We start from the raw sequence: 25,858 nt of genomic DNA on the forward strand, positions 1-25,858 counted from the left end.
TGTTGAATTGTAAAATTGAACAGTTGGTGGCTGTATTGTAAATGCTAATGTATTAATTGTTTCAGTGACTTGGAGTCTAAACAGATAAATATCTAGATCAAGCTCAATGATTTACGGTTAAAATTATAAATATGTTCTACATAAAGGATTTTACACTGCTTCACATGCAATGTTTTTTCCTGCACATATGCATCTATTAAATATTATGAAGATCAAGGATTTTCCAGTAATTATTCTTGCGTTTGATATAGTGCATATAATGTCTCAAAGCTCCAGAATGCAGCAACCATGGATTTTATAGGCAAACACAGCAGCCAATTTTCACACGGCAATGCCCCACAAACAGCCATGAAGAGAATGGCCAATTTTATCTTGGGTATCGTCAGCCAGGACATCAGTACAAAATCTTTCCAAACAGTGCCATGGGATATTTATCAATCACCTGAACAGGCAAATTGGAAGCTTGATTTAACACCTCATACTGAAAGCTGTCATCTTTGACAACTGAGTGTTCCCCAACAACAGCTACAACTGATTGCTTTTACATACAACCTTTCATGTCAGGAGGACATCACAAGTCACTCAGCACTGCACTGGAGTGTCAACCTGGACCACGAGTTTCATGGGGCTTGAATCCTCACCTACAATTAGAATAGAAGGGATACAGAAGAAATGTATATCCTCCTGACATGAAAGGCACAATATAAATCCAATTTGTTGTTGTTATTAGGATGGTACTTGGGGGTGAATAGTTTGACTTACGAACAGAGACTGAAGGAACTGGGACTTCTTCTTTTGGAACAAAGAAGGTTGAGGGGTGACGTGATAAACATTATGAGGCATTTTGATTGAGTCAAAGTTGGGAGGAATTATTTCCACTGGTTGCTGAGTTCAGTAAATAGAAGGCATCATTAGCAGACAAGCAAATGGGGAGGTGAGAAGAAATCATAACAGTTGCACCTGTTATGTCTGAGTCTATATACTGTACCCATGATATTATTAACTAAAAGAAATCCATCGAATTTTCTTTCACCTACTGACTATTCATGATATTGAATGTGCTGCTGAGAGCTGTGGTTGAGACAGAATCCATATTAACTTTCAAAATGGAACTAGATAAATAATAATAATAATCCTTGCATTTGATATAGCGCCTTATCAATTCTTCGGTGGTCTCAAAGCGCTTCACAGATTACACTGTAAAGTGAATTGACTAACCACAGGTTCCTACTGCCTGCTAGGTAAACAGAGGTGTTTGGGGTAAGGAAACTTGCCCAACATTTTACCCTGCCTGGGAATCGAACCAATGTCTTTCGCTTGCGAGGCGAGTGCTCTAATTACTGAGCTATAGGACTCCTAAACAGCTAAAAAGGAGTCAGTCAACTACATGGGTATGGGAAAGTGCTGGTAAACGGGACTTAAAGACTCGCTCTTAAAAGAGCCAACACAGACACAATGGGCCGAATGGTCTTCTTCTGAGCAGTAAGTTTCTATGGTTTTATGGTTTCTTTCTGACCCAAGATGCTGCCAACTGATCCAGTCTGACAGCTTAGGGACACCAGGAGTGTGTGCTTCAGTCATCAAATATCATAGTATCCTTGTTCTCTCTTTTTTCTTCTTAAATATTTTGAAAAACATGAAAATAAATACTCGAATCGTAAGGACATCTATTTTTCAACAAAAAAGGCCAATTTCACTACCAGCTGTAATTTGTCATAAACCCATTAAGGATAAAGTGTGTTTTAAACAGTAGGAACAAGAAGGATCGAGAGCCTGGCTGACTGGGCCTAAAGTGAAACTAAATTAAAATAAAATTTAAATCGTAAATAAATAATCAATCAACGTTCTTTTCTCTCATCTCTCCCACATTGATTTCTTCGTCAAATAGCTATCGGATTCCCTCTAAATTTGCTGACACAACTCCACTCCCTGAACAGTCTTTGGCACGTATTCATCACACTCCGTGTGAAATAATTGAATCAGAATGGCCTGTTTATTCACTGGTACTTTATCTGGACTCGAATTCTTTATCCCTTTCATCTAGATTTCTTTTTAATAATCTTTGCATTTGATATAATAATAATAATAATAATAATAATAATAATCCTTGCATTTGATATAGCACTTTTTACATCTTCTAGACATCTCAAAGCGCTTCACAGAACATGCTGTAAAGCGAATTGACCTTATACCTTTGGGCGAAATGCGGCAGCCAATTGCGCACAGCACAGCAGTGTCCCACAAACAGTCGTGAATTGAAAAGGACCAATTTATTATTGTTTTGTTTTAGAGGGATTATTATTAGGCGTGTGGAGTAAGGAAACTTGCCCACGGTTTCACCCTGCCTGGAATTGAACCCAGGTGTCTCGCTTGCAAGGCGCGTGCTCTAACCACTGGGCTACAGGACACCACATATATAGCGCCTTATCATACCTTTGAGGCATCTCAAAGCAGAATATACTGTGAAGTGAATTGACGGTATATATTGTGAGCGATATGTTTGGTGGGTATACTTTGATGTTCAACCCTTACAGTGAGGGGAAAATGCAAGATGTGATGTGAAAGTATTCACTCATAATAAAAACTAATGATAATCGAAGTTCCTGTAGTTGATATAGTGCCTTATCAAATTAGGATTATCACATTAAAATTTTACTGTAAAGTGGAGTGACTGAGTTTTGTACATTCATGATTTTCCAAACACGACCTCACAATATTATAAGATGGGTTCAGATGAAGAAGGTCCTTTGACCCATTCAGTCTTGTCCTTCCAGAGAACCTACCCCACTTAGTCTCCCCCTCCCCCCATCGCAGAATCAACTGCTTTTTAAATGAGTCCCAATATACTGGTCTCAACCACCTTATAATAATAGAATAATAATCCCTGCATTTAATAAAGGCCCTTATCACATTGTTTAAACGTCTCAATATATTGCATAAGTAAATTGACAGTGTATTTTGTAGGCGTAACAGCCACGGTTTTCAGTGACCATGGCTTTTTTTTGGGGGGGAGGGATTATTATCCGGGGAATGCAATCTGCCAATCGACGGACAACCGGGTTTCTATAAGGCAAACAGATGTGTGTAGAGTAAGGAACCTTGCCTAAGGTTTCGCCCTCCCCGGAATCGAACCCGGCTTCTCTCGCTTGCGCGTTGATTGTGATAATCACTACACTACGGGACTCCACCTTTCCTGGCAACCCTTACTTACCCTTTGAATAACAAAAATCTTCCTGGTATCTGTCCTAAAATTGCCCTTTACGACTCTAAACCTGTGTCCCGTGAATTTAGATCATCCAATGCTGTGCAGCAGGAGAAGATGTGCCAATGCAGTGGATGAACTGACCCGGCATTTGTTCCTTTCCCTATCCCAGGTGCCCTCCAGGATTCTCCGGGAAGTTCTGTGAGCTGGACATAAATGAATGTGGATCTGCGCCATGTCTCAATGGTGGCTTATGTCAGGATCATGTCAACAATTATTCCTGCACCTGCACACAAGGTAAATCCCCAGGAATTCCACAACTCACAGGGGCTCATGCTTCTCTCCACACCCCACAGAAGGTCAATAGATCAAAGGGGATCTTATAAACAACAACAATAATTTGCGTTTATATCCCTCGCTTTGTGCAGTATAGCATTTCAGATCGCTGCACAAGGGTGGGGTGGACCCTGAGCAAAGGAGAGGGACCATAATCAAAGAGGTAAGTCTTAAGGAAGGATTGAAAGTTAGATTGAAGAGGGGAATGATTAACACAGGGAGTGTGTCAGAAGTTAGGACCTTAGTGACTGAAGGCATGATAACTGATGGTGGCACAAAAAGGTTGGGAGATGCTCAGCAATGTGTCAGCCACCTCGATGTTCTATAGACCCAAGTCCAATGATGTGTTCCACACTTACTTAGCACCAACTGCTTAATCCAGGTCCTCCTGTGAGAGGTTTCAGCAAAATGACTTCCTTCCCCATTTCCTCCCTGCCCCAGGTGTAGTTTTCCTTTGGAAATGTGAAATTAATTTTAACCCGGTCGGTTTTCTTCCTGTTTGCTTGTGTCAGGCTGGATGGGAACTCACTGTGATGTGGACATTGACGAGTGTTACCCAATGCCTTGTGTCCATGGTATCTGTGTCCAGAACAAGCCTGGCCGTGCCTACACCTGCTTCTGCAGCCCTGGATATGTGGTGAGTTACAGAGACTGAGTGAGTCGCTCATAAAGAAACTCCCTTCTCTTTTTGAATAGTGCCATGGGATCTTTAACATCCACTTGAACAGGCTTCAGAGTATCCAAACCAAACTGAGAATTCCACACATTTATAAAGTGCCTTTCATGTCAGGAGGTCTTCCCAAGGCACTGAACAGTCGTGGGTCAGGACCCGGGTGTGGGGGGGCAGGGTTGGTATGAGGTAGGAGGGCGGCTGAAGGCATGTTCAAAAAGGAGGGTCTTGAGTCGTGCCTTGAAGGAGGCAAGAGAGGAAGCAAGGCGAAGGGATCGTGGGATGGAGTTACAGAGGGTGGGGACAGAGAGGCTGAAAGCTTGGCCGCCGATGGTAGGGCGGGTCCGGCGGGAGATATATAATAATAATCCTTGCATTTGATATAGCACTTTTCACGTCTTCTAGACGTCTCAAAGCGCTTCACAGAATAGACTGTAAAGTGAATTGACCGTATATTTGTGGGCGAAATGCGGCAGCCAATTGCGCACAGCAGTGTCCCACAAACAGTCATGGATTGAAATGACCAATTTATGACCAAGTTAGAAGGTAGGGATGGGTCCAGGGAAGGTTTTTTCAGGATGGGGATGATTATAGCTGTTTTTAGGAGGATGGGTGCCAGATGATAGGGAGCGATTGGTGGTGTCGGAGAGTAGAGGGGCGAGGAGATGGAGTTGGAAGGCAAGGAGAGGGGTGGGGATGGGGTCAAGGGAGCAGTTGGTATGTTTGATGCTGGATATCTACACATGGAATTCCCATAAATAGATTGTTGGAATGGAATGTGCACTCTCTTCCCGGAGGGACACATCCTCTTTACCTAATTCTGGCAAGTATTTGGCGCAGGTTGGTAAGAGCCAAGGCTTGGGGACCCAAATGCACGCCATTGATATTGTTGTCTGGCAAGCTTTCCCGCTGCTTGTCTAGCTCGGACCATCCCACCTTCATATTTGAAATAACCTGGCTTTACTGGAGTTTAAAGAAAGCTTCACGCAGCATGTGAAGAGGCCGCCAGGCGTTTGAACGTTCGGTTGTCAGCATCGACGCCCAGTTTATACAGTTGAAACTTTAGCTGCTCCGCAGTGATTTTGAACCACATCAAAGCAATTGAAAAGATTAGATTTCAAGGTTATTAAGACCCTTTAGTCTGTGAACATTGGATGTAGTCGGGAACATAATATTGAAAATCATATTTATTAATCCTCTTCGAGGGCCATAAAGCTTAACGTCAGGGTTTATGGAAGGTCTTTTGGAGCATGTCACGTTCCAATAACTCAGAGAGCCTCCTGCGATATTAGAATGTCCTCGCCTAATCCCACATAAATTTGTTAAGCACGGAATTTGAGTAAAATCTTCAAAATTACGGTCTCTGTGTGTGTATAAAAAAGATAACTCGTTACTTCTTATGTAATGGGTTTTAAAGGTTCTTTGACTATTATTTAGGATGCACTGGTTTAATATTGATACAGAGATCATGTCCTTGCATGCGGCAACCAGTGGTGTAGAACAAAACTCTAATGATATTGTTCATGCTTACTTGATATAACAACTTATCATGTCGAGTGGCTGCCACATTTCGCCTGCAAAATATACATTCATTTCACTTTACAGTATATTCTGTGAAGCGCTTTGAGATGTCTCGAAGACATGATAAGGAGCTATATCAAACGCAAAGATTATTAATATTATGTCATTGAACTGTTTCAAAGCACTTCACAGGATTTACTCTAAGTTGCAGCCATTTACAAAAATAATAATAATTATTGCATTTGGTATAGCACCTTTTGTGTCACAAGGACGTCTCAAATGAAAAAGGCGCTATATTAATGTAAGAAGTATTGTATCATTCAGAATAATTGACTAAATTCCAAAATTGCCTTTTTGTTTAGTGACAGAAAGTGACTCCATTACATCGACTGAGTTGAATGGAGTCCCATCAGGTTCCTCTGTAACATAATACACCTTTACGAGAGGGGAAGTCACAGACAAAACAGAGGAATTTTCTCATTGTCTGATCCCTTTGAGAAGGCACCTCCTCAAAGATTAAACCATTGTTTGGGATAGATCGATGCCTAGGAAACAGAGTACCATCTGCAAATAGCCATGTTCAAGCCACTTTCCCGATTCAAGAACTTTAATTTCAATTTTATTTGTGCAGCAGTTCAAGCAAGGTAGGAGGGGAGGAAGGAGGGGAAACAAAAATCAATTTCAATTTCCAATGACTTTAAATGCAGCTTCAAAATCCTTTGATACAGTTTACAGCGAGCTTGTAAATCTGACCTTTTCTAAACCTGTGTAATCACGGCAACAGCAAATGCATCTCAATGTACGAACATTGAGTATCAACATCAATGTATGAGGAAATCATCCACCTCGTTACATGATGTTTTGATGCACTAATACCCTTGTACCTTGCGTTCGCCAATCTTTCCATCGGTCACCTCTTTCCCCACTACCACCTTTCCGTCCCCTTTTCGACTGCGTAACTCTTTCTCAGCGCTATATAAATAATCCTTACACTCGATAATCCATTCATGTGGTTTTACAACAACAATAACTTGCATTTATACAGCACCTTTCACACAGAGTAGAGTCCCTGATGTTACATCTACAAGGTACTTGACAGTGTATTTTGTAGCCGTCGATTTGCACTCAGCCCATAGCAGCCACCATCAGGTGAATTACCAGTTTTGTTATCTGGAGAATTGTTGGCCAGGACACCCTGGAAAAACTCCCTATGTTGTACTCTTTAATTATAAATCATTGTTATTATTGAGAAACTTTTGCCTACAAAATACACAGTCGCTTTGCTTGATGCTCTATCCCACAATCCAATACGTGATATCAGGAAATGTCAAATGGATAGGATTATTATCATTACATCAACATTTCCACATTATAGCAACCAAAATCCAATACATGGCAAACACTGTTATAATGGAGTCCTGTACTCAGTGGTTAGAGCACTCGCCTGGCAAGCGAAGGACCTGAGATCGACTCCCGGCAGGGCGAAATGCTGGACAAGTTTCCTTACTTCACACGCCTTTGTTTATCTAGCAGTAAGTAGGAACCTGGTTGCTATTCGATTGGCAGATCGCTTTTCCGGGGGTAACAATTCCTTCAAAAAAAATAATAATAATAATAATAATTTGGTCACTCAATCCACGACTGTTTGTGGGTCACTGCTGTGCGCAATTGGCTGCCGCATTTCACCCACAAAATATACAATTAATTCACTTTACAGTATATTCTGTGAAGCACTTTGAGACGTATCGAAGATGTGATAAAATACTATATAAAATGCAAGGATTATTATTATTATCATGCAGACTAATTCATTGTTTCAGGCTCACAATGGGTGACAGGCAACGAAAGAGTGATATCTAATCCGGAGTATGATGAGCTCCCTTTAAAAGCAAGACCTGAAATCCCTAATTCTATTAGCCCTGAGACTTTCAGACGTCAGCACTTAATTATAATTCTTGCATTTCATAAAGCGCCTTATCACATCGTTGAGATGTCTCAAAGCATTTCACAGGATATGCTGTGAAGTGAATTGACTGTATTTTGTGGGTGAATGTAGCAGCAATGTCCCACAACCAGCAACATCCTTGAACAGGCAAACGGGACCCCAGTTTAACATCTCACCCTAAGGACGGCACCTCCAACAATGCAACACTGTGTGATTCCAAGTCCTGATATGGGGCTTGAACCCACAACCTTCTGACTCAGAGAGGAGAGTGTGCTACCACAGTGCCAGACTGACACACTTGTAATCTCTCCTCATTTTGACCCAGCTCCCCTCTATTTGCCTTCAGCTAATTTTGAATTCATGTCTGTCTCTTGCCCTTAATATCCAGTTTGTAAGGGAGTCTGTTTAGCAGCAAGTTCTTTAAACAGATAGACTTCAGATATTCACAGTACAGTAGCCCATGTAAGATATTGTTAGCATGTGGCTGTGTGCTTCTGTGAGCTTGAACCTTGGCTGTCAACACGCAGTAGTTCAACAGAAGTCATTCAGTCAGAGGAATCGTGCTGCTAGCCAACTGGCTCACACTTGAAACGATAGTCGAATATGATTAACCGATTGCCCTCACTGGAACTTGCAGCCGTGCTTCGCTTATCCAATTGCGATTCCCATCCTGTTCAGATCAGTGCATCCAATCGTGCCCATTGACAGCTAACCCAGAGTGTGGCTCAACACATCTTCGATGGGAGATTGTAAGATTCTTTAACCATCTGGACCTGTCAGAGTTTAGAAGCAGAACAGTAGAACACAATCAATGTGCTCTTGCCCGCTTCCGAGGGCACAGCTGTTTATTGAGTCAATTGTGTTGATGTTTCTCAAGCAAACGCCTTCAAAGCTAAATTGTCCTCGGGCGAATTTCAGATAAATCCACTGCAAACTATTAGATGCCTTGTTGAATGAGACCGCTGCTAGCATTGGTCCCATTAGTGCATCTAACAGGTTAGAAACTGACAGGCCATGTGCCATGACAAATCCTAACCTGGTATCTCCTGTGCTTTACTGGAAGGAATAGCCTCTCTCTGACCAAAGAGAATATTAATAGATAGTCAAGATCTCTGTATCTGTATTACTCGGGGCAATGTGCTTCAGGGTGCTCAAAAAGGACCAATTAGATGTCTGAAACGAAGTGGGATGGAGGTTAACATTAAGTCTCTTTTGCGACTGGCCAAGTTCGAAGGTTTCATTGTACAACCCAAGAGGTGACCTGAGCTTCTTAACAACAGCCGGGGAAATAACTATCAGCCCCAGAGCTTTGGCAAAGGGGATGAAGCTCAGCTGGCCTTGGCTTGCGGATATCAGCTTTCTCAGTGATGTTTTTTTTCGCTCTGTAAAAGCAGAAAGAACAGGGAATTAAATGTTATGAAAAAATAAATGGGACGGACTGGCTGCCTGGCGATGTTGAGCTCTGAGGTGAAAAGTCCCCTCTTGAACCCATCAATGGAACTTATTGTCCATTTTCACTCCACTTGATGAATCAAGAGCCATCCAGTTCACCCCTCCCTTCCCCCCCCTCCCCCCCCATCGTTTCCCCAATCTGCCTTGCCCACCCAACCCCCGTTCCCCATCTTCAGATCGCACCTGAAGACTTTCTTCTTCAACCGTGCTTATAGTGACATCCCCCTGGCTCAGGATCTGCTCCGCCACTATTAATTACTCTGGGATTCTACCCTGCTTGAGGGGCGTTTATATAAATGTGAGTTGTTGTTGTTCAAAGTGCGTGCAAAGACCCACCCCATCTTTTCTCTTCAATTTGTATTCCTAAACCATCAGAAAAAAAACTTGTCAGGTCTCCAGCCTCTGGATTACTAACATTCCCCACTTCAGGCCTTTCATTTAATCTGCTGGTGTTGAAACTATCTGCCACAGCGTCAGTTAAGAAAAAATAACAATAAGAATCTTTGCATTTAATATAGCGCCTTATCGCTTCATTGAGACATCTAGAAGTGCTTCATGGAATATACTGTAGAGTGATAATAATAATAATAATAATAATAACTGATTGACTGTATATTTTGTGGGTGAAAGGCAACAGCCAATTGCACCCAATAGTGTATACAAACAGTCACGGATTGAGTGACCAAATTATAATTCTTTTTGAAGGGACTATTACCCCTAGAAAGCAATCCGTCAATCAACTAACTACTGGGCTCCTACTTACTGCTAGGTAAACAGAGATGTGTGGAGTGAGGAAACTTGCCTAAGAGTTAGGGTTAGGGGTAGAGTTAGGAGAGAATCAAACCTTTGCGAATTGAACGCTCACTTGCGAGGCGAGTGCACTAACCATTGATACAGGACTCCACTGTGCCTAACAATGGATTGTAGGGGTTGAATGCCTCAGAAGCCTCACATTTCACCCAGAATTGGTCTATAAGACTGACCATTTTGCCTTTGAATTAAAAGTTCTGCAGACCCAAGGAAAATGCATCAATTCAGTCTTATAACAATAATAATCCTTGCATTTGATATAGTGCCTTATCGTTGTCGTTTAGACGCCTCAAAGCGCTTCGGGATATAGCGTAAAGTGATGCGACTTTGTATGTTTTGTGATGAGGAAGCCAGGTTTCTGCTTTGTTTTTTTAAAGAAAAGTTCCCGCAATAAGATGGAATTTTCCACCATTCTGCATGATCTTCAATTTCAAGAGAAAATTGTCTTCTAGGCTAAGACTAGGTGAAATTTTGATCCTCAGGCAAACATTCACACTTGGTTTTCGTAGCAATAGCAGCTCCCGTTCGTGTCATATATTTACGTTTAAATATAAAAATATAACAATAATTTAGTCACTCAAACCACAACTGTTTGTGGGACACTGCTGTGCGCAATTGGCTGCCACATTTCGCCCACCGGATATATAGTCAATTCACTTTACAGTATATTCTGTGAAGCGCTTTGAGACGACTCGATGATAACTGATGTACCAAATGCAAGGATTATTATTATATATTATCACAAATTAGAGATCACCTCTTCATCTACACTAGGTGGCTGCCAACGGATGGAATGAGAATGTGATGGAAAAGGAGGAATTTAAAGCATTTGTGTCCACAGCGAAGCTTGAAATTTTGGATGAAATCCCCAAGCTAAGTGTTCAGCCCATATATCTCATTTGCCCACTTAAATTCCACCTCTGAAATATACCTTTTCTATACACTCAGTTGACAACCGCACTTGGGGGCAGAGAAATGCTTTATCCTCTGGCCTCATTTACCACTGTTTGACAACACTTTCTAATGAAAAAGAAGGCAGCTGTGAAGCGTTTCTGAAAGGATCTTGACAAGTTCCTGTCAACTAAAAGGATTGAGGGTTATTAGGTTTAAGGATTGATATACTGGAGAGGTGTTGTCAGAATTGGGATGGTAAGTTGCCTTGTTGGATGGTTCACTTCCAATGTATTGACGGTGGAAGCAGAAAGTGTTGTTTCTTTCAAGAACAAATTAGATTGATTTCTGCTTGAAAATAGTATCTCAGGATACAGTGTATAGTTTGGGCCACGACATGTCAAACGACTGCCAGGATGGTGGAAGGCAAACTAGGTGGACCTCGGTCTTCTTTCGCCGAGCAAATTCTTATGTTCTTATTTGTGAACTAAAAAGGACTTCAGAGCAATTAGGAGTTTATTATAATAATAACAATTCTTGTAACTGATTTTCGATTGAATTCCTTTCATGTCAAAACATCCTTCCTCAAAGGATTTACTGCAGAGTGTAGTGATTGTATGTTGTGCACAAACACGGCAATTCATTTAATAATAATAATAATAATTCTTACATTTGATATAGTAACTGATCATGTTTTTGAGATGTCTCAAAGTGCTTCACAGGATATACTGTAAAGTGAAGTGACTGTGTATTTTGTGGGCGAATGCAACAGCCAATTGCACACAGCAGTGTCCCACAACAGTTGAGGATTGAATGAGCCTTTAGATGAGACGTTAAACTGAGGTTCTGTCTGCCTGTTCAGGTGGACGTAAGTATCCCAAGCTACCACTCGAAAAGAGAAAGGATTTTCTCCCAGTGTCTTGTTTAACAATGCCCCCAAGTAAAATTAGTCACGAAGTGACATGAAAGGTACTATATGAAATGCAAGAATTTTTATAATTATTATGACCACTATCATGGTGTATAATTCTTTCAAGAACAACATAATAATAATAAATTTCTTCACTTCAATCCACGACTGTTTGTGGGACACCGCTGCGTTTCGCCCACAAAAAAACAGTCAATTCACTTTACAGTATATTCTGTTAAGCGCTTTGAGACGTTGTGAAGACGTGATAAGGTGCTATATCAAATGTACCTTATCAGATTTTACTGTAAAGTGTAGTGACTGTGTATTTTGCAGTTGAACACCTTGGGCCAACTCAGCTGTGAAGCGCTTTAAGATGTTTGCACACAACAACATCTCACAAACAGCCGTTGAAGTGAATGACCCAACATTATCTGGAGTATTGCTGGCCAGGACACCAAGAGAAACTCTATGTTTCGAGAGCTGATTCTGCCATTCAGACAAATATTTAAAACATTCAACGGCAGAGATTCTCAGCCGAGCGCAATTGGCTGCCGCATTTCGCCCACTAAAAAAAATATACACTTTACAGTTTATTCTGTGAAGCGCTTTGAGACGTCTCGAAAACGTGATCAGGAGCTTAATCGAATGCAAGGATTATTATTATCATTACTGTTGTTATGTAGCTCGGAAAACTGTCTGTGACCGAGACCCAGACAGATGAAAGTCAGCCGAGATGTTGTGCAAGCAAAAGTCACAGACTTGTTACAAACTACTCGTATTCTTTTTCAGGGCATAAACTGCGAGCTAAATTACAACGATTGCTTCATCTACACTTGCCCAGCAGGCTTTCTCTGCCGAGATGGCCTGAACAACATAAGTTGCCTTCCAATGATCTCGTTCACCAGCACGAGCAAAAGTCTTGCCGCGGCGACCTCTGCTGGAACCCTTGATATTGCGCCACTACCAATCTCTGCAACAGCCTGGAGCTTGGTTGCGAATGGAGAAGGCAAGGACTCTCAAGGTAAGGCATCTGACATTGAAGCTGAGCAAGAAAGTGACAGATTTTTACAGCTGTGTGTCACGCACTTTACTAAATCAGCAGAATGTCCTAGCCTCGGCCTCCTTCGTAATTGCAGTAGACACGAGGAGTCCAATTTTATAATAATGATCCTTACGTTTGATACAGCGCCTTATCACGTCGTCAAGACGTCTCAAAGCGCTTCACAGAATCTACCATAAAGTGCTTGACCATGTATTTTGTGAGCAAAATGCAGCAGCCAATTGCCCACAACAATGTTTCACAAACAGGCCAATTTTATTTTGAGGATTGTTGGCCAGGACACCGGGAGAAACTCTTCTCTTTTCGAATAGGGCCATGGGATCTTCAACATCCACCTGAACAGGCAGACGGGACCTCAGTTTAGCATCTCATATGAAGGACAGCATCTCTGAGAATGCAATACATCCCCAGCTCTGCACTCGAGTGTCAGTTTAGACGATGTGATTCTAAGTCCCAACGTGGGGCTTGAACCCACAACCTTGTGACTCAGAAGCAAGAGCGCTACCAATTGAGCCAGGAATTTAGAGCCATTCACCTCATGCCGCAGCTCTGATTAAAACTAAATTTTATTTCACTTTGAAGTTTCACTATTGCTCGTGTTTACTCTCTCTTCCCCTCCCCCTTTTCCGCTCCCATCACTTTCAACCACTACGCCTCGAAACTCTGGAACACTCTCCCTCAATCCCTCCTCCATGCCCCCTCTCTCCCCTCTTTCAAATAAATAATCCTTGCATTTGATACAGCACTTTTCACGTCTTCTAGACGTCTCAAAGCGCTTCACAGAATATGCTGTGAAGTGAATTGACCGTTAAGTCTCGCCTGAAAACCTTCCTCTTCGACCGTGCTTACAGACACCTCCCCCTCCCCCTGGCTCCGAGTCAGGATCCACCACCGTTAAGCGCTCTGAGACGCTACCCTGTGTGGAGCGGGCTGTATAAGTGCAAGTTGCTGTTGTTGCCTTTTATATTTTATGCCTCTGTCAATGTCCAGAGAACATCTGGGTTTGAGCAACTGAACAAGTAAAGATAATGCTATGAGTGAGTTGAGCGACAGTAACTATGAACTCTCTGATCACTTAGAAAATCCTGCATATATAGCACCCTTCGTAACAGCAACAAATTGTATTACTATCGTGTCTTTTACATTGGGAGGATGTCCCACAGCCTTGGCCAGTCGAGGGTTTAGAGGCAAGCTGCAGGTTGAATTCAGGAGGGGTGGGGTCCAAGGGGAGTGGGAGGGTGACCGAAGGCACGGTCTAAAAAAGAAGGTCTTGAGATTGACCTTGAAGAAGGCAAGAGAGGGAACGAGGCAAAGGGACTGTGGGATAGAGATCCAGAGAGTGGGGGCAGAAAGCCTGACAGCTTGACCTCCGATGGTGGAGTGGATAAGTTGGGGGACGTGAAGCAGGTTTGTGTCTGCTGAGCAGAGGAAGCGGATGAGTTGGTAAGGTTTTAGCAGAGATAGGGTGGGGCAAGACAGTGGAGGGCTTTAAAAGTGAGAACAAGAACTCGAAGGCATCAAAACTGTTTCCACTGGCAGGTGGGTGGGGAACCAGAGGACCCAGGCTTAAGATAATTGCCAAAAGAACCAGAGGGGAAATGAGGAGATCTTGTTTACGCAGCGAGTTGTTACGATCTGGAATGCACTGCCTGAAAGGGTGGTGGAAGCAGATTCAATAATAACTTTCAAAAGGGAATTGAATATTGACTTGAAAAGGAAAAGGAACAACATGCTGGGTTGTGGAGTAAGTGCGGGGGAGTGGGACAAATTGGATAGCTCCTTCACCCATACAATATACAATCAATTCACTTTACAGTACATTTTGTTAATCGCTTTAAGATGTCTCGAAGATGTGATAAAGCACTACATCAAATGCAAGGATAATTATTATTATTATAAAGAGTCGGCACAGGCTCAATGGGCTGAATGGCCTCCTTCTGTGCTGTAGGATTTAATAATTCTATGGCAGCAAGTGTGTTTGTCAGCAAGCACATTCAGCGCTTTGAGAAACTTGTCCCTTTTTAGAAGTCTGCTAGGAATTACTGCAAATCGGAACCCATATGTTAGGACCTCAATGCGTGCTTCTCACTTACATTGCAGAAAGAGAGTCTCAGCCTCATTTAAATTTCCGAAGTATAATCCACTCCTGCTGATGGAGCTGATTTAACTTTCCTGAGACTGAGGTATTACTCAAACATCAAATAAATTACTTAGGTGTCTCTCTCTATTATTTACACTTTGCTCCGTGCCTTAGAGCGAGTCTGCTGCTTGTAATTTAATATCTACCTTGACGTAAAACAGCAAACCAGGGGAAGGAGAGTGTTTAATCTTTCACATCTTAAAGCGCTGCACTGTGACCAAACACCTTGCTGTTAGTGCTGCTCTGTTCATATGGATTACAGCTCTGTTGTGAAGCAGTTTGAAGTCAGGGAAAAAAAAGCTGATTTTTTAGTATTTTAACTCGAAGATGGAGCCAATGTCATCTCATTAGTGCCTATGTTTAGGGTCTGATCGTTAATGGTTTTAGTTGTCGATCCAATGGTAAAAAAAAATGCCTTCTCATCCACCCACTGTTTGATTGATAAAGACACAGCCTGGCACGTAATAATAATCCTTGCCTTTGATATAGCACCTCATCACGTCAATGAGACAGCTCAAAGCGCTTCACACAACATACTGCAAAGTGGATTAATTGTGTAGTTTGTGGGTGAAACTAGGCAGCCAATTGCGCACAGCAGTGTCCCACAAACAGATGTGGATTGAGTGACCACATTGTTTTTCTGAGGGATTATTACCCCCGGAAAAGCGATCCGCCAATCGACTAACAACCGGGTTCCTACTTATTGCTAGGTAAACAGAGGAGTGTGGAATAAAGAAACTTGCGTGAAGCTTTGCCCCAGCCGGGAATCGAAGCCAGGTTCTCTCGCTTGCGAGGCGCGAGCACTAACCACTGAGCTACAGGACAACATGTAGTGAAGGAGCACAAACAGGGCTATTCCACATTGGCTTGACCTCAAGACTTGCATCTTTGAACTCGTTTTCGGTCGTCTCTTCCCTCGCCAACCTCTTATGCTCACTCACACTCACACACAAACACACACACACACACACACACACACCAACTCAGCCAGCCAGCAGTTTGAAGTACTTTGTGATGTCCTCCCAACATGAAAGGAGCTCCATTGAATTATACTATTGTAACTGAGGCAGATCTTCTCAGGAGCTGTCTTGGCTCAGTTTGATCGACCCTGTTGCTTCCAGATTAGAAGATTGTGGGTTCAAGCCCCAATTTGAGATGCTGACTTCATGGACTTCACTGACATTCCCCTGCAGTACTGGGGGGAGCACAGCATTATCAAAGGTGCCAGCCTTTGGTTGGAAAAATTAACTAAAGGCCAGTTTCTCCGAATGACCTGGCTAACAATCCCCAAAATAAAAAATCTTCACTCGTTTCATGGCTGGATGCGGCTTATTGCTGTGCACAATTGTGCTTCGCGACCACATCACTCCCACCCTTTCTCACCTCCACTGGCTCCCCATCCCCCAGAGGATCGAATTCAAGATCCTCATCCTCACCTACAAGGCCATTCACGGCCTTTATCCCTCCTACCTCTCTGAACTACTATCCCCCTACTTCCCTACCCGTCCCCTCCGTTCCTCTGGCTCCGGTCTGCTCCACATCCCCCGCCCCAACCGCCCTACCATCGGTGGCCGGGCCTTCAGCCTCTCAGCCCCTAGGCTCTGGAACTCTATCCCCCAGTGCCTTCGCCGCTTCCTCCCTTTCCTCCTTCAAGACCGGTGTCAAGACCTTTCTATTTGACCGTGCCTTCAGCTCCCCTCTCGACTCTTTACCCCCTCCTCACTCCCTCCCTTCCCTCCCCTCACCCTGACCATTTGCCCCCCTACTCGCTACCTCCCTTCCCTCCCCTCACCCTGACCATTTTCCCCCCAAGGCTCGGGTCCTGACCCAACTGTCCAGCGCCTTGGGACGTCCTCCCGACGTGAAAGGCACTCTATAAATGGAACCTTGTTGTTGTTGTTGTTGTTGCTGCTGCTGCATTTGTCTACAGACACAGTCACTCCATTTTACAGTAATTCCTGCGAAGCGCTTTGAGGTGTCCTTCGGACGTGATAAGATGCTATACCGAATGCAAGGATTATTATTATTATATAAAATCGTTCACTCCTGCATGGCTATTTGTGAGCAAAATTGGCTGGCACGTTTGTCACCACCATACACAGTAACTACACATCACAGTAAATCCTGTGAAGGGCAGGACTTAAACCCACAACCTTCTGACGAGAGTTTTTTCTCTAGCAGCTGAGCCAGACTGACACATGATCTGAGTACAGTATTGAGAATGTCTCAAAAATCTACTGCGTTTTTATAATAATGTGCTCAGCGTGATATTTAACACACCAAAATGCGTCACGAAACCTCACAAATTCACCTCTGTATAGGCTTTTTCTCTTAAGCTTATCTTTATGTTGGAATTAAAACAGCATGCCTTCGATGGCTCGAGCACTGTAGGCACTGTGCCTGAGTGAGATTTTGTTTCCTCTCTCGCTCTCTTTCCCTATCGCTCTCTCTCTCTCGCTCGCTCTCTCTCTCGCTCTCTCACTCTCTCTCGCTCTCTCTCTCTCTCTCGCTGACGTCCCCTGGTTTTAGCTGTTCGTAGGCGTGACAGTGGCAAGATGACCTATTGTTGGAGTGTTGCGAGAAATTAATGGGCGTAGTGTAATCTTGCACCACGTATGGGATACCAAAGTCCCTAACCGGTACCTGACCTCAGCAGTGCAGAAAATTGCATTTTCACACACCTTGGTTTTCATTTCGTTTTTGTTGAGATGTGAAATTTAGCATGTCGCATAACAGCTCTGGCTCCTTCCTCCCTCCGCCGCTGCATTTCGTCAGCGTGATGCTGAGCCCGTCTTTCTACCTTCACCATAATAATAGTCAGATTCCTTGCATTTGGTGCAGAGCTTTTCACGACGTCTCGAAGCTTTTTACAGGATTTAAAAGCAAGAATAGTAATAGAATCCTCGCATTTGATACAGCGCCTTAACATGTCTCTGTGATGTCGCAGAGCGCTTCACAGAATGTACTGTAAAGTGGATTGACCGTGTATTTTGTGGGCGAAACACGGCGGTCAATTGCGCACAGCAGTGTCCCCATAAACAGGCGTGGTTTGAGGGACCGCGTTTTTATTTTGTAGCGTGTAGTGACTGTGTATTTGTAAGGTGAAGGTAAGGCAGCCAATTTGCCCTCAGCAATATCCCGCAAACGGCCATGAAGTGAATGATCAATTCCATTTTGGGGATTGTTGGCCAGGACACTGGGGTCGTAGGGATTACGAGCACCTCTCCTAAAACACCTTATCTTAATCTGTTCATTGCTCAGACCTGATTTCTCTTAACACAGGCTAAGAATGGGTGTGTGAAACACCGACTGCTTTACGCACAGCCTCCCTGGCTCCACTCATCTCCTCCAGTTAATACAGCACCGTGTGACTGACGCTGTCTTTGTTTTTCCTCTCGCTCAAAGCAAATGCCCTCAAATCACCCAGCGGGAGGAGGCACTGAGAGATATTTCTGAACACTGAGCCAGTGCAGAATATCTCATGGCTGAACGGTACTGAAACAATTCAACCAACGTGTAATAGATTGCCTGGTCCACCTTGTACTTCAAGCCATTTGCAAGAGATAACTTTCTACCTATCCAGCAGGAGCTGTTGAAGATGATGGAATGAACGTAAGCGGGTAGCCATTTGTACCAGGTGCCATAAAAGTGTTACTCACTTGTTTAAAGTCAGAAGGTGGCTGTAAAGTAGACAGGCTTTTCAGAGTAATGGATCAATCCTCTTCGGGATGTGTCACAGGCTCCTGTAGGGAGTTATGTTCCTTCTCGACAAGAGATAAGCAAATTTTACCAGATTCAATTAGGAAGCGTAATTGCCACTGTAACTCTTTCCAATTCCGAATGTAAAACGTTCTTTAACATATTCGGACGCGCAGATGTTTTTTTCTTGCAGCTCATATATTTTACATCGTATCAAGGCGGCACATTTGATTCGGAAAATATAATACCTCTTCGTTGACAGTGCCATTTGCATTGAGTCGTACCCTGTAATTGGAGGGTTTACATCCAACTAAGCTCTTGAAGTCACGAAAATTGCGATTACATTTTTATTAAGAATATGATTTACTGAGTATTTATCTGCTGCATAATGCTTTTTTTTTTCCCTATGTGACAATTAATGGTTCTCGTTGGCAGTGCAATTTGGTGCAATCTCCCAACACAGCCCAGACCAAAAGCTATTCGTCTTTCCTTTTTAAAAAAAATGTTGTCCTCCTTTTGTATCTCCCCTAAAAGGCCTGAAGATGACAGAATTATCCAGCTGCCAGTTTCTGCCAACCTCACTTATTGGTGAAACAGCCAGCAGTGCATCAGGCAAAATGTAAGGGTTAGCTATAATAATAATAATAATCCTTGCATTTGATGTAGCGCCATATCACGTTGTTGAGACATCTCAAAGTGCTTCACAGAATTTATTGTAAAGACTGAGTATTTTGTGGGCGAAACCCAGCAGCCAAATGCACACTGCAGTGTCCCACAAACAGTTGTGGATTGAATGATCAAATTATTTATTTTTGTGAAGGGATTATTACCCTCGGAAAGCAATCCGTCAATCAAATAACAACCAGGTTTCTACTTACTGCTGGGTAAACTGAGACGAGTGGAGTAAGGAAACTCGCCTAACGTTTCGCCCCTTCTGGGAATCAAATGCAGACCCTCTCGCTTGCGAGACAAGTTCTCTAACCAATAAACTACAGGACTCCACATCCACATCTTCTATACTAATAATAATCTCTGCATTTGCACTTTGGGATGTCCTCCCAATGCGAAAGGCTCTATATAAATGTAAATTGTGTTGTGGCGTACAGCGTCTTTCACGGCGGGAGGACATATCAAAGCATCTCACAGGATTTACTGTAAGGTGTAATGACTGTGTATTTGTAGAAATTACAGCTCCCACTCTGGCACATCTACTTACAAGGATAAAGGAGGATTCAATCCCCCACAAGCTCGGGAGATATTCTGTGGTTATGGCTCAGCGTTTAGGGAGTAGGGATAGGATCTGCAATATTCCTTATGGCATTTCACATCCTGAGAGTTCCGCTCACCAGTCCTCACTAACACCATCAGCCCTGGTAGGCATCACATCTTGAAATGATAAAATATCACTGGATTCTGTGGCTTTATAAAAATAATAATAATCCTTGCATTTGATATAGCGCTTTTCACGTTTTCTCGACGTCTCAAAGCGCCTCACAGAATAGACTGTAAAGTGAATTGACTGTATATTTGTGGGCGAAACGCGGCAGCCAATTGCGCACAGCAGTGTCCCACAAACAATCGTGGATCGAAAATTACCAATTTATTATTGCTTTTGGTTTGTGGAGGGATTATTATTAGGTGTGTGGAGTAAGGAAACTTGCCCAAGGTTTCGCCCTGCCTGGAATTGAACTTAGGTCTCTCGCTTGCAAAGCGAGTGCTCTAACCACTGAGCTACAGGACTTTATGCCTGGATCTAGGATGTTACTCTGGTGGCTTTCAATGGCAAGCTATGCGGCTTTAGCTGGTTAAACTCCAGCGATATCCTAACTAACACTCCTCAAGCCTTGGCTTGCCAACTTCTGCTCCTACCCCCAGCTCAGGTGTCAAACCAGTATTGTTAAGCGCCTTGGGATGTCCTCCTGACTTGAAAGGCGCTGGATAACTTAAATTCTATTGTATTACTTGTTGGTATTAGTTAAGCAGGGTGCGTTCATCCCTCCTGAGAGAGAGTGCGCAATCCATTCCCGATGTAAGAACATTTCCACGTGTAACTGGCTTACATATGTGGAACTTTCAGTCTGTTTTGGGTACCGTTAAGCATGATGATGGGTTTCCACATATGTCAGACACTAGGCTGACAAAAGAAAAAGATGGATTAACAATGCCTTTGCTCAATCCACCTTGCTCTCACTCCAACAGGTGTAATTCCACTCGCCTCCAGTATTAACATTGAAGATAACACCCCGACTCCACTGTACAGGATTCATAATTTCAGCACGATAAGATCTCTCGTTTATCTTCCTCCTGCATGACTCCACTCATTAATACCATGCCAGGAGCTCATAATGAAATAAATAGCAACTCATTACTCTCCTATGGATTCGTGTTTACAGGGACTCCCGTCGGGTTGCCATTATGTCCCACATGGGCTCCCCACAAGGATAGAAGTGGAACGTTTACCTGCTTACAACAGATCTTATTTGGTTAGTTACAGTCTTCTGGAGTTGACTCAGTTCACTCCTGCACCTCCTGCCTGGAGGGTGCTTTGCTTTGAAAGAGTATTGACGCTTACATCAAGGAAGCGAGAGACATTCTCGTCCATCAGTTATCGCACGCAGTGCGTGCAGACATATTGTGTCAGCAGGTAATTAATGACCTTCACTGAAGGTACCTTTTAAATCTGCACGTGGTTTCGAGAGACATAAAGTGAACTAGATTTCTGCAACAGTAGGGGTTGTGGTGCTTGTAATCAGATGATGCAGCTGGGGCCAGAAATTCTACCTAGTCTTAGTCTGAAAGATCGTGTTGACTTAAAAGTTAACTGAAGAAAGTTTTTACATTCATTCTTGCATTTGGGACTGGGCAAAAATCAGCTTCCAAACTGAAATTGATTTTACTGCTGTTTCAAAGCAGTCTTTGATTTTAAGGCAAAAGGGTTTCACAGGCTAACACTAGGCGAGATGTCCCAGGTTCGATTCCCGGGCTGGATGAAACCTCAGGCCTTACTCCACATGCCTCTGTTTATCTAGAAGTAAGTAGGAACTCAGTTGTTAGTCGATTGGCACATCATTTTCCAGGGATAATAATCCCTTCCAAAAAAAGTATGATAATTTGGTCACTCAAACCACGACTGTTTGTGGAACATTGCTGTGCGCAATTGGCTGCTGCGTTTCACCCACAAAATATACAGTCAATTCACTTTACAGTATATTCTGTGAAGCACTTTGAGATGTCTAGAGAAATTCCCTTCTCTTTTCAGATATTGTCATTGGAATTTTAACATCCACCTGAACAGACAGGACAACAGTTTAACATCTCATCCAGCAGCTCTGACAAAATAAATAGATAATAATTTGGTAACTTAATTCATAATTGTTTGTGGGATACTGCTGTGCACAACTGACTTCTGAATTTCACCCACAAAAATATACAGTCAATTCACTTTTCAGTATATTCTGTGAAGCGCTTTGAGAGGTCTGGAAGATGTGATAAGGCGTTATATCAAATGCAAAGATTATTATTATTATTAAGGATTATTAATGCAACTCTTTCCTCAATAACCCTCAGCATTATATTTGCACTGCGTGTTTTTTTAACTATAAAAAAACTTTTTTTCAAATTTTATATTTAATATATTGTTTTGATCACAATAAAATATATTTAACAATATATCTTTGTTAACTTTACGACCTTTTCCATTTCCATCTCCGTCACCGATGAAAAGCAGTGGCCACTGCAAGCACTTGAAATAGCAGAGGGATATTTGAACCCAGTTAACAAAAGCTTGAGAAAGAGTCACTGACCCTTGATTTTAACTGAATCTTTAGCCTTTCCAGAAAGACTGGTGAGTCACGCCATCATAAGTACTTTTCCATGTGTGAGTGGCGCGAGCACTATGCCTTTGCAAAGTAAAAGGACGATTCCTTTGAATCTTCCATTATCTACTTTTATCACTGTAGCTTTCAAGCGCCATCAAGCTGTGACACATTGTTAGGTACAAACCTGCCAAGACAAACAAGGTGCATTTTGGTGCAGCGTTCGTCAGGAAAAGAAACACATCAGTCTGGGTTAATAGTTAGAGTACCACAACAAGTCCATTATAAAAGCAAGGTTGTGTTTGCAGGTTAGAACTTAACACAGCCCTGGAAGGAATTGCTTCTCTATAATAATCCTTGTATTTGATGTAGTGCCTTATCACGTTGTTGAGACGTCTCAAAGCGTTTCACAGAATATACCGTAAAGTGAATTAACTGTGTATTTTCTGGGCAAAATCCGGCAACCAATTGCGCACAGCAGCGTCCTACATACAGTCGTGGATTGAGTGACCACCAATTTTTTTTTGAGATATTATTACACCTGGAAAAGAATCCAGTAATTGACTAACAACTGAATTCCTACTTACTTCTAGGTAAACACAGACATGTGAGGCAAGGAAAGGTTTTGCCCTGCCCAGGAATCGAACCCGGGTCTTCTCGCTTGCGAGGAGAATGTTCTAACCAAAATGCTACAGGATTCCAACCTAACCTGTCTCTAGTGCAAAGCAAAATATTGCAAGAATAACGATAATTTGAATTTAAATAGCGCCTTTCACACTGGGAGGCATCTGGGCACAGCTAGTGAACTATTCAGAGTCACTGTTGGAGAGTTGTTTTTCCCACACGTTACATATAGCTGCACCATCCTGAGCTGGCGAGAAGCAAATTCATCTGTTAGCAACGATTGTACTGCCAATGTTCAGTACTCTGCCAACAGAAACTTGCTGTGTTCTTCATCAATCCCACATACACGTGGATAGCACAGCACAAGACACTATTTACTTCTAGGCAAAGATAACACGACAGAAGGGAAAAACGAAAGTCACGTCAAAGAGGAGAGCAGAACTTCTTCAAGGATTATTTACTTCTATCTGAATAGGTACAGAGGAACTCATTATATCGGGCTCCCATGGATTCCCGCCAACTGTGTTATAAGCAAAAGTGCTAAAAAAAAAGTGGCCAACTTCCAGGTCATCATTGGTGATATTGCTTTGTGTATGTTGCTCGAAGTTTTTGCTCAGTGACAACAATAACCAACAAGTTGCATTTGTCTAGCGCCTTTCACATCAGATGTATGTCCTAAGACATTGGACAGTGAGGAATTTGACCCGAACTGAGGGCTGGGATCAGGAGGGGTGGAGGGCAGGGAGGGTAGAGGTAAGAAGGTGACTGAAGAGAAGGGTTTGAGGTAGGCCTTGCAGGAGGCAAGAGGAGCGAGGCAATGCTACTGTGAGATGGAGTTCCAGAGGGTGGGGGCAGAGCGAGGGGGCGTCCGGTTCAGTAGAGGGTTTCATGGGGACAAATTAGTTGCGCAAACAAAATGTTGCACCATCTAATCCACGATCCTAACAGATGCCTTCCTCTGTCATGCGGCAGTCCTATCAGTCTTACTAAAGAGCCAGTTCAGCTGCTCAATCCCTTGGCTTCTCTGAGTGACAACACTTGACCTTCGTTTGTAACCTATCACAGTCAATTTGGTTTTGCTCCCAATTAGCATCTTACAGATCTTTTTCTCTCAACAGGCCTTCAGCCCGCAGCCACAGCGGAACCGGCAGAGGACGTGTGGTTAAGTTTAGCCCCTACCCTGGTAGCCACCACTCCTTCAGCACCAGCCTACAGCCTTCCAGCCCTGTCACACACTCAACTCCTTACCACATCATTCCCAAGTGATACAGGTACAGAGTATTTAATAATAATATTAATAATAATCCTTGCATTTGATATAGCTCCTTATCACCCCTTCGCGACGTCTCAAGGCGCTCCATCGAATATACTGCAAAGTGAATCAACTGTTAAAAGGCATTGAATCGAAATAATCCCTGGCCCCAGTGAATACTCTGCTCCTTCAAGCGTGGCTGCCAACTGAGCCAGGCTGATGCAATGTATTCTCTTATCCTGTAACTAACGCTATCGCTGAATGATTTCCGACCCTCGTGCGAGCGGCTCCTCAGCGCATCCGGTTATTCCGGCTTTGACCACTTGGAATGCGGTCGGAGTTTCCCCTTAGTATTTGTCTTTCGCACGAGTCCCTCGCTGATGTTACATTCCTAAGTGCTTTCAGGCTCACGCAGGTTTTAACGTGGGGCCCTTGCCATTTTATTGCAAGACTCTCTCGCTGTGCGTGATCGGAAATGTTATCTCTGAAAATGCCTATGGGGCTGGACCTCATTTGCACTGGGAGTATGTCTTGCTAAAGGTCGCCATGTAGCCCCCGACTAGTGTACTATGTACTAGTTAGATGGATACCCCATCGTTATTAAAAAGCAATTGGCTGGAATGAATCCTCCTGCACTGACAACCAAAGGATTGCAATAAAACATGAAAACAAGCTGGTAAATCAATGCAATTTTCATCAGCCTCGAAGAATGTATATTTCATGAGTTTTGCTGAATCAAAACGGAAATTTTAATATTGCTGCAAAATACGGGCCCGGACCAAATTCTTAATAACTTGTGGAGCGTGATGGCAATTTTTTTTTTGATTGAATAAAATGACACTGTGATTGAATAATCAACTGCATTCAGAAGTCCTATAAGTTGTGCTCATGATAATGCAGGGAGCTCTACAGTGGTCTGGTCAGACCTCACTTAGACTTCTAACTCTCTAGCCTCGTAAAGTGTTCCGGGACGCTAATGATAACAATAATGATCCTTGCATTTGATACAGTGTCTCATCACGTCTCTTCGAGACGTCTCAAAGCGCTTCACAGAATATACTGTAAAGTGAATTGACTGCGTATTTTGGGGGTTACCCTGCGTGAAGGGCACTATACATAAATGCAAGTTGTCGTTGAGATGGTCTTGGAGGGGACATTATAGAGGCATTGCTGCATGGAATTGAGAAAGTAAACCTAGAACAATGAAGGAGAACCCCTTGATAGCATCTATCAGTGGAGTGCTGCCTTGCCTCTCTTACAGACTCCTCGTAGACCGTGTCATTCCAAGTCCCAACATGAGGCTTGAACCCACAACCTTCTGACTCAGAGGCGAGAGTGCTCCCAACTGAGCCAGGCTGACACATCCTTGAAGAGCCGGGTTAAAGATGCATTTTTGCAAGACACAGCTGTAGTGCCACATTGCTTTCAACATACAATTTATATATAAGAACTTGCATTTATGTAACATCTTATCACATCAAAACATCTCAAAGCGCTTCACAAGTAATTGCTTGGAAGTCTGTTAAATATT

The 25,858-nt window shown here is 42.9% G+C and overlaps 1 protein-coding gene across 1 annotated transcript in view; it reads left to right on the plus strand.

Annotated features, from left to right (window-relative positions):
• The window catches only part of eys (eyes shut homolog), a 528,873-nt gene that overhangs the window by 334,267 nt on the left and 168,748 nt on the right, over positions 1-25,858 (plus strand). The window contains exons 31-34 of the mRNA XM_042332751.1: positions 3,375-3,499; positions 4,051-4,175; positions 12,527-12,758; positions 24,194-24,346. Of these exons, the coding sequence (XP_042188685.1) occupies positions 3,375-3,499; positions 4,051-4,175; positions 12,527-12,758; positions 24,194-24,346 (635 nt within the window). The remainder of the gene's footprint in view (positions 1-3,374; positions 3,500-4,050; positions 4,176-12,526; positions 12,759-24,193; positions 24,347-25,858) is intronic.

This window comes from Callorhinchus milii, unplaced genomic scaffold (genome assembly GCF_018977255.1).
Source record: "Callorhinchus milii isolate IMCB2004 unplaced genomic scaffold, IMCB_Cmil_1.0 Scaffold3, whole genome shotgun sequence".
Classification (NCBI taxonomy): domain Eukaryota; kingdom Metazoa; phylum Chordata; class Chondrichthyes; order Chimaeriformes; family Callorhinchidae; genus Callorhinchus; species Callorhinchus milii.